We start from the raw sequence: 15,275 nt of genomic DNA, 5'->3' as shown, positions 1-15,275 counted from the left end.
TTAATAAATAATTATAATTAATAAAACATTTCTGTTATTAGATAAAAGACATATAATTGTAATGTACATATAAATATAACAACTTTTATTTTTCTTTTACCAGAAAATTCCATACAAATGCATAAAAATTATGTACAAATGTGTTTCCCATCTATAAGCACAGTTAACAAAATATAAAACAATAAAACATTTATAACATTTTTATTTTTATCTTATGTAATATTCGTCTTTTAATTCAATCACGTATAGTGCATAAATCCTAGCAACATTGCTTGCACAACTTCTCCTTTTTCCAGTACTGTCTTTTCTGCTGTGCGTCCTGGTAACATTAATAATGCATTCGCATTTTTACAACTAAGTAGTTTACTGCTAATTTGATTCCCAGTGCTGTAAGCTAATGGTAGATCATCCGTGTCAGTCCACTTTAAAATTGTTCTTGCGTACTCAGGACGCGGATCCAAATTATAAGATGATGTTAACTATTATAAAAAATATATCAAATATTGTATAATTTAGCAGTTAATAATAGATTAAAATAGTACATACTTTTGCTTTCACGATAGTAGGTGTAGAGTAGTCCTTAGATAATTGCTTTAATAAAGGTAACACAAATAAGTGCATAGTAACAGTTGCAGAAACTGGATTACCCGGTAAACATAGAAAATATTTTTTTCTGTTTTGAAACATACACGTTGCAAAAGTAGTTGGTTTTCCAGGTTTCATGTTTACACGTCCTAAACAAATATTTGTTCTTAATTTCTGCTATGTAGTTATTGTAATTACAATTATAATTATAGTATTACCAAAATGTATTGTAGCTTTAAAATAATGTTGTAAGATAGGTTTTAACATATCTTTATCGCCCATAGATACAGAACCTGATGTAATTAATACATCAACTTGTTTTATAGCATGTTTAATCTTGTTCACCATAACGACCTCGCTATATAATGTGCAAAGAATAAATTTAAGTAATTCATATTTGTATTTTCCTATATGTATAAACAGACTTACTCATCTACTGCAATGCCCATATCTATGGAGTCATAGCCATTTTCTTTTAACATCGATAATAATGTAACTTTATTACTATCATATATACGTCCGGGCATTAAAGCAGTACCAGGACACTGCAATTCATCTCCAGTAGACAATACACCAATTTTTGGAATACTGGTGATTGATATCCGTTTGTAGCCACATGCTGCGGCAAGGCCAAGTTCTATTGCTCCAAGTTTTGTCCCCGATTTTAAAATTAACTCTCCTCGTTTTATATCACACCCAATAGGTCTTAAAATAAATTGAAAAATTATAATATTTTTTCTGCTCTTTTTGTTTATCTAGGTATGTCATATTATTAAAAATAAAATACCTAATGTCTTGTCCATATTTCACTTCTGTTGTAATTTCGATTTCTTCCTCCTCTATATTATCATAAGTTTTTTTTATAAGTTTGGTATCTTCAACTTGAACAACAGCTGTTGCATCTGTAAAATAAACGGTAAAAGAAAAATTATTATAATTAACATCAAGCAGAGTTTTTAAAGTAAATGTATTGAATTTACCATCTGGAATTGGAGCACCTGTATTTACTCTTACGCATGTCCCTGGTTGAAGCTTAATTCCACTTGCCTACAAATACATAAAAGTAAAGACTATGATTCTTCTACTACCATAATGTAATATAAGTTGTAGCTTACAGTGCTCCCAGCTTTTATTCCACTTAATACTTTTCTTTTGCCTTTTCCATCATTTGCTAAGACTGCATAACCATCTTTAATAGATGCTCTAAATGGTGGTAAATCATATTTGGAATACAAATCATTATCTAATATTTTACCATGAACCTTTTCCAAATCTTCATCTGATTTGTTATTTAATGGTTCAACGTATTTTAATATCATTTGCAAAGCTTCTTCCACTGAAACCATTGGATATGGTGATTCTCTATATCGCCCAGTTATATTTCCTGAACATAACTATAAAAATTTCCTTGTATATATTTTTTGTATACAACAATAACAAACAGTGAGAAAAATTAGATCTTACAGTATGTTTGTTTTGACATTGTTGTAAAGAAATTTCTGTAGTAGAATCATTTTGTACATTTTCGTGTGTATCTTTTATTTTTTCTGTATTGTCTCTAATTAAATCAACAGCATGTGATATAGCAGGTGCAATTACACTTAAGCATTCTTTTGCAGCTTTTGGTGAGCCAGGTAAGTTAATAATTAATGTTTTATCTCGTATTCCACATGCAGCTCTTAATGAAATATATTAAAAGATTGTTAATAGTAATTGTTTAATTTTAAATAATTCCATGTCATTACATAACAATTGTGTACAGATAATTGTTGACACATAATACCTTGATAACATAGCCATTGGAGTAATTTTTAAACTCGATGTTAACATCGCTATGACTAACCCAGGTGCTTCTTTTTGAATAATTTCTTTTGTTGCTTCTGGAGTCACATCTCTTTTAGAAAATCCTGTACCACCAATGGTAAAAATAACATCCACCTGTCTAGAATCGCTCCAAGAAATTAGCTTTTCCTAAATACAATGAAAAAATTTATAATAATATCTGCATAGCTTTATTTAAATTCTATTATATTTGATGAATATACCTTAATTGCATATTCATCGTCTGGCACAATATCTTTATGAAATACTTGGCCCCTTAAAATTTTGCCAATTTCAGTTCCATTGTTACTAATACAAAGTTCTACTTCTGGTCCACTTTTATCTTCCTTTTTGTACTTATAGCAGCTATCACTAACTAATAACATAAAGTATAAATTTCTTATATAATAATAAGTATAAAATAATGAAAGAAAAATTTAAGTTATTATAAAATATATAATAATTACCTGTTAATAATCCAAATCTTATTAAATCCATTATTTTATGTAACTGTGTTCATCAAAATACCTGTATATTAGATAAGACTGGAATTAAGATAACAATAAGTCCACAATACTAACATATAAAAAAATTACTATAATTTCCAGTCATATATTATACTATAATAAAATAATTTGGACATATAAAATTATTGAATATATTTAAAATATTCATTAATTTTAATGCATAATTATATAATATATGCATATTTCAAATGTATGCTTTTTTACAAGAAGTCATAAAACTACATTTTTCAATATTACCAATTTTATTATAAACATATGTGTTGTGCAATACGCATTTGTAAATAATTATTTACAAATTCCATATAACATATTCTATATAAAGTAAGACATCAATAAAAGAAGCAACAAGTTGTTATAGAAAAAAGCAGGGAAATATATGCAAAAAAAATATTCGTATATTACTTCATCTAATGAATATTCTATACATTTACATACATAGTTTATAGATAAAATATTACCTATATACGTATAAAAAATATGTAAAGATGTTACATATATGAATATTATTCATTAAAATGAGAAATAATACTCTTTTTATAGTATATTTGAATTACAAAATATTTATATTGCGTACGTACTAAATATAAACATATAATGCTACAATACTTTATTTATTACGATCATAGATTGCGCATGCGCAGAAACGAATTCTTATTATCGAGAGTTTATATTCGACTCGCGCAATGCGGCTAACTTCAGTTGGTTCCGCACCAGTAAGTGTTCCACTACTCCTATTTTTTACCTTCTAGCTATATAAATAGTAGACAAATAAGAAGAAAACAGAAAGTATACAAAAAACTATATTCAAATTGTTAATTTATGATACCCAGATACGTTGAACATTATCTAGATTAAAAATTGTTTAAACCATCATTGCAGTAAAAATTACTTTATCCATTATTCAAATTAATTGAAAAAACTTTTTGCCCACTCGGTATACATACTTAGCATCACAAAAATCGTAAGGCGCTTGCGCAATATATTCTTGAATGCGCAAAGTGAGTTGGCCAATTACAACTGACATGCGCAGAACGAATAACAATTCATCGAATAATGAATACAATTTATGATTGAAACACAATTGCCCCTGTGTACTGATATTTTGATTGCTGCCTCTAATATAATTACATGTTATAAAGCATATTATTTATATGTATATATATGCGAATACAATGTACTTGATATAAAATAAAATACTTCACACTTCATAGTTTAGTTAATTTAACAAGTTGGTAACTTGATTGTACATCCGAACGCAAAGTAGGCTTTTTTTGCTAAAGAAGAGGTATCTTGGATTCTAAAGGACCAAATGTGTAAACCTTAAAATGTACAAATCCTCAAATTCCTTAAATTCTCATATTTCCAAATTTTTTAATCTCCAAATTATCAAATTCCTAAACCAAATGATTTTCAAATTTGCAAATCCGCAAAATTCTGTATTTGAAGTGACGAGGGAAAGAATTAGTGCTTCATGAAGTTGAAATGAGCTTAGAAAGCTCCCTCCATCACTTGTGTTTCCTTTCGCAGTCAACTTTCGAACTTTATCATTCATATATACAGTCGGCAAAAATATTTGAATAAAGAAAAGAAGTGACAGCGTGGGAGGATACATTAAATGAAAAATCGTAAAGGCGCATGTACGTTTCCCTTAGTTATAAAGAACGCTGAACCAATCAGAGGCAATATGCGCAAATTGAACAAAGATTCGTTGTTCGTTAAATTTCAAAATTTTGAATTCGCAATTTTCGAATACCTTCAATTTTTAAACTGCAAAATTCATGAGTATAAAAATTACTCGAGTTCTAAATTGTTTTAATTTTGCAAATTCCAAAATACTAACGAGTCGTAGGGCCTTGTTTCCCTATATCATCATTTTCCCTAGAGAAGCCTACGATGCCCGACAATGTACAATGCAGTTTGTGAGCGCGAGGGAGGGAGGTAAAAGCAGAGTGAATCAAATGTTACGAAGTCCCAGTGGCAGTAGTGCAACGGAAGGTGTCTTAGGATAGAGGCTTTTGAAGATTTATCGTTGTGCGGCAGCTTGTAAAGTTTCTTTTAGACGATAGAATTGGTGTACATTCACGTCGCAGGAATTCTCGTTAACTACGGTAATAATTTTATTAGCCAGATTGAATTTTATCTTTAATATAAACAGTGCATGGAGAAACAGTGTTCTATTAATAACAACATAGTAGATTATTTTGGCCTACTTATGTGTAAAAATCCAAGATGGGAGGCACGACCACACACACCCCCATGACTACAACCAATCAGCGTAAAGTTTCGATTCTTAAGGCTAACAACCTTTGACTTTCATCTTATTTATACAAACGAAGCAACGTAACATGAATATATTTTTATCTATACACGAAAGCCCTTAATTGTTCAGTATTATACAATCTTAACCAATATTAATTATTGCATTTCAAATATTAAGTTCATATGATGAACTAATATCAATGTATACATGTATTAAGATTGCTATATATGTTAAGTAACTCTTCCATAAAAATGAATTATACGGTATCTTAAATCGTTACTTAAAACTGAAAGTTTGTGTGTGGTCCCATAGTCGTTAGACTATACATTTTGAAAAATGTTTATACTTGTTTTTAATATACCATATGGATATATTGGCAAGGTATTTTTTACAATGTGGTCTTCAATACTCAAAAGTATCTCAATTTCTATTTTTCGTGTATATATTGTTCAACATGTTTTTCATACTTTTATCTATTTTGTAATAGTTGCGACATAAGAAATAATATGGCATATGTGCACAATTATTTCTTAATTTTGTAAACATATTGGGCGTAGTAACAAAACAAGTTGTAAATTTGTTACTTTTATTCTTTCAATTGATGTCAGTTATCTAAAAGAAAATTATGAACAAAGAAATGTAAGGATTGCATGCTGTAATTGTAAACGGTGATTCATCGTATTTACCGGAAGCAATTTTTTTTTAGTAAATACCTGTTTTTTCACTTAATCTGTTTAAGTTTTTCAAAGTGTCATTAACGTTTACTATTGCGTCGCTAGTATAATTTTAATTTGTTTTTTTTTATATGACTGTTTACGACTCACACGCTTCTTAGAATCGTTTTAATTAAAAAGATAACAGCGTATCAGATGCACAATACACACTTTGCGGCATTTTCTGTGTAAATTCTCAAAGAAATATACATCTGCGCACGCGCACTTCAACTTCAATTATACCTGACGCACAGTTATTCGAATACAAATATTTACGAAACAAACACTTACCTACATACAAGAACAGAGAACGAATATAATGAAATTTTGTTGTATTTTTTTAGAAAAATTATTTAAGTTTAAGAACTAGAAGCGTATTAATATGCACGCCAAATGGCGCAGTAGCAGAAATTTATTTTCGTGAGAAAAATTCCAAAAATTATGTCAGTATTTAAAAACAATTCAAAATCACCAAAATGATGACTTAAAATCCCCATAACTTCACGTAATTACACTGTACGTTATTTCGAATGTAAGGAACATTTACTGCACGTCGTAAAAGAGAAAAAACGCGCTAAAGTTGGTTGAACAGTAGTAATTGCCCAGTAAATTATTGACGATGAAAACTGCATTTAAACATCGTTATCTTTGTTACGTGTCGATGTGAAAGGCAAATGGAAATAGATTAAGATCGGTATAACTTTCAGTGGATAAAGATACGTGTAAACATACCAAGTAAAGACACGAATTGCGACATAACCTTTTTGTAGGTCGTTTACAGAGTTGTTTTCGACATATTGAATTAACACTGTATGTTTACTTCGGTATGATACCTCAAGAAATTTAAGTTTTATAATATTGAAGTGTTTTGAATGTTCGTCCTTCGACCCTGTTTAACATGTTGGTCGAATTTTAATTTAAATGACGTACATATATTGTTTTGTTCGTGTATTTCCTTTTATAAATACCTGCGAAATATTTCACTTAAAATATTTGCATTTTGCCAGGAAAGGTATATTATACGATGATATTCATTTTATATTCAAGCCGCTTATTTTGAACTGCAACTGTTTCAACAATTTGTTGCATTCATTTTGTTTCCTTTTCTTTTTGTTGTGTGGTATACAACTGAGAGGCGAATATAAAGATGCCTACAAAAAATATTTATTTTCGTGAATTGTTATTTAAAGCAGCATATATTTATTTGACATAGATATATGTATAATTAATCACAATTATTATTTATTTACACTTCAAATAAAGGTACCTATTCTGAATTATAACACAACTAATCTTCCAGATAAGTGTATATTATGCTACTGCAACCAGTGAGAACGAAATTGTAGAGTATGAGGACATAGGCTAGTTGACCTTACTTAAGAAGCCACAATTGCAGTACACATGCATCAATGCGTGCATACTTTTAATAGATATATGTTATAAACATTTATAGTATAATTCTTACATATTTAAAAATATACTATTAACAAAAATTTAAGGACGCTTAAGAAAGTGAAGCTTCATATATCTTTTTCATTTCCGGTTTCTTAAATAAAAAATTCGCTGCTACATAATGTATTCATGCATATGTATAGCAGTAGCGCTTGTTTACGGAAATTCATTGTGACATGTATATCAGTGCGTAAGTTGTATCACATTAAATGAATCAGTACTACAGTCGATAATGTGCGTACGTTTATTCAATTTTGATAGCGAATTGAAAAAAAGTTGTATCTTATCAAAGTCAATTCATTCATGACGGGAATCATTCACATACATAATCTTACCGTCACACGTGTATACGCAACTATATGTGTCGTATTGTTGTTAGCTGTGCTTTACTTGATACAAATAAAATAGTTCGACGCAATCTCCACAAATATTTATTTTTATGTGAATACAGACTATCGAAAGGAAATAATTATAAAAAAAGGCTATAACTTTTAAATCATTTCTTCATCGGACAGCATGTTATTGTGAAAAAGTAGTTCAAGGCACTGCTTAACGCAAGAAGAAGTACTGTTATTTATATACGTCCGGTTATGTCGTAGGCCCGAAGTGGTAAACGTTATTTTTATATGCCAAAATTTCAAGCATGATTGAAAACACTGATCGGTTATAGAATTCGTAATAGACATTGTATCGCATAATGGGCATAATACGCGGATGGACTTAGAATGTGCAGCGAAATCGAGTAATTGTTTGCTAAAATTATGGCCGCGCTTCGAACCAGATGAACGTCAGTCCAAAGTCCAAGGTTATACGTAAATGAAGCTTATAAGTCATAATCTGTACTGTTTGAAAGTATAGTAGCAAGCATAGTATATGGTTTTCTAGGGGAAATGACAATATGGCGAAAGAAAATCCCACCATATGTTCATTTTTGAATAATAAATTTTCTAATTTAGAAATATGAAAATTACAAAATTTGTGAATTTGCAAATTTTTAGGTTAAGGAAATATTTTGAATTTAGTTTTCCCGCTCTTTATTTTCAAATATGAAATGTAAGTTTCATACATGAAAGGTATAAGAAATTATTGTAAAATATATGTTAATCAAATTTTGAGCTTGTCTATACCAGATTTATGTTATTATTATTATTGTTATTATTATTACCATTTATTTCAGATCTACATGGTCCATAGATAACATGGCGGAAGCACATTCAGCTGTAGCATTTAGTTTTTCTATTACTCATGAAGGATGGGACGTTAATTTTGATAGAGAAGTTTTGCATTTGGTCTGGCAGTCAGGTATTCGCTCATGGAAAAAGAGGTTCTTCAAATTTGTTGTAAGTAAATATAATAATACATTGATTTAAAATATAATGCTCAAACAGAGGTCTAACAAGATATTTAAATTAAACTTCAGAATAATCTAAGAAGCGGCGTATATCCTGCCTCTTTGGAAAGTTTATGGTTAACCATAGCTGTGGTGACTGTGATACATTTTGCAGGTTTCAAATATCCCTATGATCCTGTTGGAAAAGCTGCACCATACCTTTCAGGGTAATTTAATTAACCTTTTATTTAATTGTCTTGGTGGCCACTCGTATATAAGCTATTATTAATTATTTGTTTCTTATTATACTCATAGATCTTTGATATTGGCACACTTAGCAGGATCATTTTTATTTGGATTATTGTTGTGGTTGATGGTGATATATCTAATTCGCTATACTTTAAAATTGTTACTTATGTACAAAGGATGGATGTATGAGTCCAGAGAAAAAGGGTCTAGTACTTCAAAAATTACTAAAATATGGACTACATTGGTGAAGATATTCTTTGGATGGCACAAACCAATGTTGTATAGTTTTCAAGGATCCTTACCAAGGCTACCACTACCTTCAGTGGAAGATACTATGAAAAGGGTTAGATTATAGAATACTTTATAATCTGATATTAGTTAGCAACATTCTTTTGTTGAATAGAAGCCAATTTCTAATTCATTTCACTTTCTTTTTTTTTAATCATATTCTCATTGTGAAAGAAATCTATCTCAAGCGTGAAATTCCTCACAGCTCTTGCTAGTTCTGATTCTTACATTTTCGCTTTTTCTTTATAATCAAAGGAATTGCAAAATAATTGGATTATTTCTCTAACAGTACCTGCGAAGTGTTCGACCTTTACTCGATGATGACAATTATGCTCGTATGGAGACTCTAGCTAATGAATTCCAAAAAGGCATTGGTAAAAAACTTCAACGTTATTTGATTTTGAAGTCTTGGTGGGCCACTAACTATGTTTCTGACTGGTGGGAAGAATATGTTTACCTACGTGGACGATCTCCTATTATGGTGAACTCAAACTTTTACGGCATCGATGCTATTTTAATGCATCCGACGAAAGTGCAAACTGCTCGGGCCGCAAGTGTCATTTATTCATGTCTGCAATATAGACGTCTCATTGAACGTCAAGAGTTAGAACCAGTTAGTAATAGTAATCAAAATTCATATTCAGAGTATAATGTTGGAATTTATACATTTTTTTCCATTTCTAGATTTTAATTCAGGGACTAGTACCTTTATGTTCATGGCAATATGAAAGATTATTTAATACTACAAGAATACCTGGACGCGATACCGACAAACTTGTTCATTATCAAGATTCTAAGCATATTGTTGTGTATCATAAAGGCAGATACTTCAAAGTTTTTATTTATCATAAAAACAGAATTCTTCAACCCTCTGAAATTGAACTGTAAGTTATATATATAATTCTGTATAACGTTAATATTTATTTGCTTATTTTACCAAATAATAAATCATATATTCCAGCCAGATGCAACAAATTTTAGATGATAAATCAGAACCCGCAGAAGGGGAAGAAAAATTGGCTGCGTTAACAGCAGGCGAAAGAACTGCATGGGCAATGGCTAGAGAAGAGTTTTTCTCAAAAGGAGTGAATAAAGCATCTTTAGACTTAATTGAAAAATCAGCATTTGTAGTTACACTAGATGACATACCATATATATATGATCCAGTAAATAATGTTATTAACATTACAATCAATTTTTTTTTATAAATGAATGACTTTAAAATATTCTACATATTATTAGGCGAATCCAGAAAAATTAGATCAATATGGCCGAATTCTATTACATGGTAAAGGATATGATAGATGGTTTGACAAATCTTTTACTTTATGCATAGGTAACAATGGTAGAGTAAGTAATATTAAATCAGTGCACTGTTATCTAAATTTTAATGCAATTATTAAATATTTGAATTTGTTTTACAGATTGGATTCAATGCTGAACACTCGTGGTAAGTTTTTAACCTGAAAATGTAGAAAATTAAAAATTTAAGTTATAAATAAAAAAGATAATATGTAAAACAAGAAGATGGTTGAAAATGAGTCGTTTCGTACTAAATCATCTTCGTTATTAATTCTTTATTTCTTTGAATTAAATTTCATGGTAGAGTTATATTTAAAATATAATGAACTATGTTGGAATTGATGAATAATAAAAAGTAATGAGCAGGGCAGATGCTGCAGTGATGTCACATTTATGGGAGTACGTGATATCTCAGGAAACTGGCAATAGAGAGTAAGAATCTTAAATTCATTGCTTTCACGGGGTCAGGTTTCATTTGTTACTGTTCTTTTGCTTTTTCTACTTATTCTGCATTCACTTCAAACTTCACTGCAATTACCTTAACTACTATTTAAAACGAACTTCAATAATTGATTAATTCTTAAACTTAAGTAGTTTATGAAAAATATTCAATTTTATAAGAAAAATATTAATGCCTAATAAAACATTTGTGAGTATATTTTTGAAAAATAATCTTTTCAGTTTTTTATTTTAAAAATCATAAATCACTGCTTTATATACACAAAAATTTGATTAAACTCTGCCATCTCTTTGTTTTATTTATCGTTCAGTGATCGCTGACTCTATTAATTAAACAAATTTAAATATAATAGATTAAATAATTTTATCTACAATATGCTTATTAGGGCTGATGCACCTATCATGGGATCTCTATGGGAATATGTTATTGCTAATGATGTGGAAATGGGGTAATTTTTCTTACAATGTTTTTTTTATTAACACCATATTTTACTAGATATTATATGCTAACACTCTGTATATTATGTATATTTAGCTATATAAATGAGTGAATTTTTACATGTATACTTTCAGGGGATTAAAGACATAACACTAATTTTTCAATAAACTTCTGCATAGCGATACTACAACTAATGTAGCTAGTAACAAAATGTTTAATATTAAAATTTAACAAGATTTCTTGTGAAATGCGACTAAACCAAGAATTCAGAATATAAATTACCGGGTAAAATGTCATTAATTTCAGTATTTCAAGCATTATCATTTATTAAATTTTACTACAAACTTGACATTAGAAATTTTAATCCGTAATAAACGAAATAGACACAAACAGTCTAATAAAGAAAACTATTAAGGAATAAAAATTTATTTTACAACTTTTATGAAATATTTGTTTGTTTTAATTTTCATTTTAAAAATTATATCTTAAAATTTGTCCATTATTTACGTAATCTAAGACATTTATTATACTGTTTGTGTTCTGAACTATAATTTTAACTTTTGTACAGATTTGCTTATTGCTTATAATAAAATAAATTCTTTTTTGCCTAATTTCATATTTTAATGTGTTTGTTAAAATATATTACAGATATAGAGAAGATGGACACGTTAAAGGGGAACCGGAGTTCACACCTCCATCTCCTACTCGGCTTCAATGGGATTTAAACGAAAGTTGTATAACAGCTATTGAGACCTCAAACGAAGTAAACAAATTGTATACTTAATTTTTTATATACAATTAAAAGAAAAAAAAATATTACATAATACTTTCAATGATTAGGTTGCACAGAATTTATTGAATGACGTTGAGTTACGCATTTATGTACATGATGCATACGGAAAAGGTTTTATGAAAATTAATTCTATGTCACCGGATGCATATTTACAAATGGCACTCCAATTAGCATATTATCGCGATTCTGGTAAATTTAATTTAACATACGAGGCTTCCATGACTAGACTGTTCAGAGAAGGAAGAACAGAAACAGTGAGACCATGTACAATTGAATCTACGGCATGGGTTAAAGCAATGGAAGATAAAGATGCTACCGTAAGTAATAAAATTTAAGTTTTTACTATTGATTAATGAACATTTTATTATAATTTCTAGTATAAAATAGCTTATGTTGAATATATAAATGTTTTATTATTACAGACAGACCATAAATATAAATTATTGATGGCAGCAGCAAAGCAGCATCAGAAAGGTTATCAAGATGCTATGTGTGGCAAGGGAATTGATAGACACTTATTTTGTTTATACGTAGTATCCAAGTATTTAGAAGTGGATTCTCCGTTTTTGAAGGTGATAATTCATTTAAAAATGTTTAAAAATGCTTGCTTTAAAGAAATTTGTTTGAATGGAAATTTCTTTTTTTCAGGAAGTTTTAAGTGAACCGTGGAAATTATCTACTTCGCAGACTCCGCATGGTCAGACATCATTAATAAATTTGAAAAAACATCCAAATTGTATTTCTGCAGGCGGTGGTTTCGGCCCTGTTGCTGATGATGGTTATGGTGTTTCTTATATTATTGCTGGCGAAGATCTTATATTTTTCCATATTTCGTGCAAACGCAGTTCTCCAAAAACAGTAAGCGTATAAATGATAATTAATTATTACAATCAAGATAGGACATATTTGTAATTTTATTTTTTTTAGAATGCTGCCCGATTTGCAAATCAAATAGAGAAGTCATTGGCTGATATGAAGAATTTGTTTCTTGATTATAAAAAACTACAATCACAAAAGAACGGTTCTATTTAATCATTTTACAACGAAGAAAAATTTAATAGTTCATGCAGTTATGAAGATATATAGTTTTGAATATTTGCTTTCATAAATTTACAAAGAGTTATACCTTCACAGAACTAAATGCACCAATGATTACCTGAGTAAATATTAAGCAGGAAGCTGTTACGAAGTACAAATAAAAAAATTAAGGTAAAGTTAAACAGATTCAACAAAAATACAAAGCAAGTTATGACTGCTAACTTCAAACATCTTTGTGACTAAAAATATATATTTCATACTATTTGATGCTATACATTAAAGTAACACAAACATAATTTAACTGTACCTATTTTTATAAGAAATTGTTATAAAAAGAAGCTATTTTTCAATAAGAAGATAATTGTCAATTATAATTGCATTTATAGTAATTGATCATTAAAGGTTTAAAAAGAATGTTTAAAATATAGTTTCAAAACTTGAAATTCTCAGGTAGTTTTCTTCATATTAGATGAATTCTCAAAAATTTATCAGTTTGTTAGAAGGTGTGGTAAAAAATTTATAAAATAAAATTGTTGTGTAGATTGATATTTGAATAACTGTTTATATAGTTATTATAGATACTTATTATCAGTCTTCTTCAACTATTAAGAACATTTGAAAAATTTAATATTAATTTCCAGTATTCAAAGTTCTAAAATACTTTTCAAAGCAAATTTATTTGTATGGAATATTAGAGACAAAAGGAACCAATTCTGTTTTGACTTTATATTAATTCTTTAATCGTGTAATACTCATTCCATACTCATTACATCAGATATTTATAAATGATAATGATAAATTTATAATGGACCTTTTAAGAATTTCAGTAATCTCAGATTTTGTACGTAATTCACTTCATAAAACAAACTATCATGTTTTATTAACAATAATTTTTATATTAATAACTCATCAGTTTTAATGCGATGTAATCATATTAGTGAATAGTACGAAAATGTATTAAATAATATGCCATAACTCAATTTCTGCAACCTATCAATGCAAAGTTTTATCATTATAGATAGTTTTATATAATATGTAAAGTATTACTCCTTTTACCGCACTTTATTCAAAACATATTGCAAAATAATGGTGCTTTTATAATGGAATTTTAATATTTTTTCTGACATAAATCAAAAACAGAAAATTAGATTTAAAAGTATCAAATTATAAAAACTGTTAGTATTTAAAACTTTGTCCTTCATCACCTGGATATTGTTAAAAACAAAAGGATTAATAATATGCAACAATGTTGTACTTTCGATTAAACATATAACATTACTAGAAATATACACAGATAAGATTTCTCATTACTAAAATTGCATTTACACATGACCCGAACTGTTAAACTAATTGCAGAGTATGTATTTGTTATATATTAAATAAAAATTGTTATTTTTAGAAACTGAGCTCCGAAAATTCGACAAAATTGTCACGCGTAAGCACTTGATAAAGAAACATTTTAAACTGTAATAAAGATGTTTACTCTTATATGCCTATTTTTTTTCGAATCTACTTCCATAATTTGCCCACAACGATTTCAAAAATCAGGGATCCAGAAATTGGAAATTTGTCTCAGGACTATATGAGACGTGAGGAGGTACTGGAAGATACTTCAAATTAAGGTTCGGACTTTGGAATTTGGTATCAGGAGAATATGATATGTGAGGAGGTGGCAGGATAATTTTTCGAATTTACGGTCCGGATTTTGGAATTTGTTACCAGGAGAATATGATATGTGAGGAGGTGGCAGGATAATTTTTCGAATTTGCGGTCCGGATTTTGAAATTTGTTATCAGGAGAATATGATATGTGAGGAGGTGGCAGGATAATTTTTCGAATTTACGGTCCGGATTTTGGAATTTGTTACCAGGAGAATATGATATGTGAGGAGGTGGCACGGAAGAATTTCGGGTCCTGGATACTCTTCCTGGAATTTGGTATCAGGAGAATATGATATGTGAGGAGGTGGCACGGAAGAATTTCGTGTCCTGGATACTCTTTTTGGAATTTGGTATCAGG

The 15,275-nt window shown here is 29.1% G+C and overlaps 2 protein-coding genes across 8 annotated transcripts; one reads left to right on the top strand and one right to left on the bottom strand.

Annotated features, from left to right (window-relative positions):
* Positions 1–56: 56 nt before the first annotated feature.
* On the bottom strand, positions 57–3,537 carry cin (Molybdenum cofactor synthesis protein cinnamon). 4 transcript variants are annotated; one of them, XM_012294473.2, is made up of 12 exons: positions 3,392–3,537; positions 2,874–2,934; positions 2,631–2,782; positions 2,369–2,556; positions 2,050–2,263; positions 1,701–1,979; positions 1,566–1,632; positions 1,373–1,487; positions 1,015–1,290; positions 804–943; positions 547–734; positions 57–479 (listed from the first exon to the last, which is right to left on the bottom strand). In XM_012294473.2, the coding sequence occupies exons 2-12, from the start codon at positions 2,902–2,904 to the stop codon at positions 240–242; spliced, it is 1,890 nt and encodes a 629-aa protein (XP_012149863.2). In that variant the 5' UTR covers positions 2,905–2,934; positions 3,392–3,537; the 3' UTR covers positions 57–239. The 4 variants fall into 4 exon arrangements, with proteins under 4 accessions (XP_012149863.2, XP_076387303.1, XP_012149862.2 ...); XM_076531188.1 differs by having other exon boundaries at positions 3,512–3,530; XM_012294472.2 differs by having other exon boundaries at positions 2,874–2,951; positions 3,392–3,498.
* Positions 3,538–4,839: 1,302 nt separating this feature from the next.
* whd (carnitine O-palmitoyltransferase whd) lies at positions 4,840–14,744 on the top strand. 4 transcript variants are annotated; one of them, XM_076531185.1, is made up of 16 exons: positions 4,840–5,041; positions 8,536–8,698; positions 8,779–8,915; positions 9,004–9,280; positions 9,515–9,838; positions 9,910–10,109; positions 10,187–10,391; positions 10,468–10,575; positions 10,650–10,675; positions 10,894–10,959; positions 11,373–11,435; positions 12,074–12,188; positions 12,266–12,535; positions 12,641–12,790; positions 12,867–13,076; positions 13,146–14,744. In XM_076531185.1, the coding sequence occupies exons 2-16, from the start codon at positions 8,558–8,560 to the stop codon at positions 13,248–13,250; spliced, it is 2,397 nt and encodes a 798-aa protein (XP_076387300.1). In that variant the 5' UTR covers positions 4,840–5,041; positions 8,536–8,557; the 3' UTR covers positions 13,251–14,744. The 4 variants fall into 4 exon arrangements, with proteins under 4 accessions (XP_076387300.1, XP_076387301.1, XP_076387299.1 ...); XM_076531186.1 differs by lacking the exon at positions 4,840–5,041 and adding an exon at positions 8,341–8,411; XM_076531184.1 differs by lacking the exons at positions 4,840–5,041; positions 10,894–10,959.
* Positions 14,745–15,275: the final 531 nt, after the last annotated feature.

This window comes from Megachile rotundata, chromosome 4 (assembly GCF_050947335.1).
Source record: "Megachile rotundata isolate GNS110a chromosome 4, iyMegRotu1, whole genome shotgun sequence".
In the NCBI taxonomy this organism is placed as follows: domain Eukaryota; kingdom Metazoa; phylum Arthropoda; class Insecta; order Hymenoptera; family Megachilidae; genus Megachile; species Megachile rotundata.
This window is presented reverse-complemented; position numbering and strand designations above follow the sequence as displayed.

Coding starts and splice junctions, on each gene's coding strand:
- cin (XM_012294473.2), bottom strand. CDS start 2,904: ATGGATTTAATAAGATTTGGATTATTAACAG. Junction 1,291..1,372: donor AAATATGGACAAGACATTAG/GTATTTTATTTT, acceptor ATTTATTTTAAG/ACCTATTGGGTGTGATATAA. Junction 944..1,014: donor ATGGGCATTGCAGTAGATGA/GTAAGTCTGTTT, acceptor CACATTATATAG/CGAGGTCGTTATGGTGAACA.
- whd (XM_076531185.1), top strand. CDS start 8,558: ATGGCGGAAGCACATTCAGCTGTAGCATTTAGTTTTTCTATTACTCAT. Junction 10,392..10,467: donor TACCATATATATATGATCCA/GTAAATAATGTT, acceptor ACATATTATTAG/GCGAATCCAGAAAAATTAGA. Junction 12,536..12,640: donor TGGAAGATAAAGATGCTACC/GTAAGTAATAAA, acceptor TTATTATTACAG/ACAGACCATAAATATAAATT.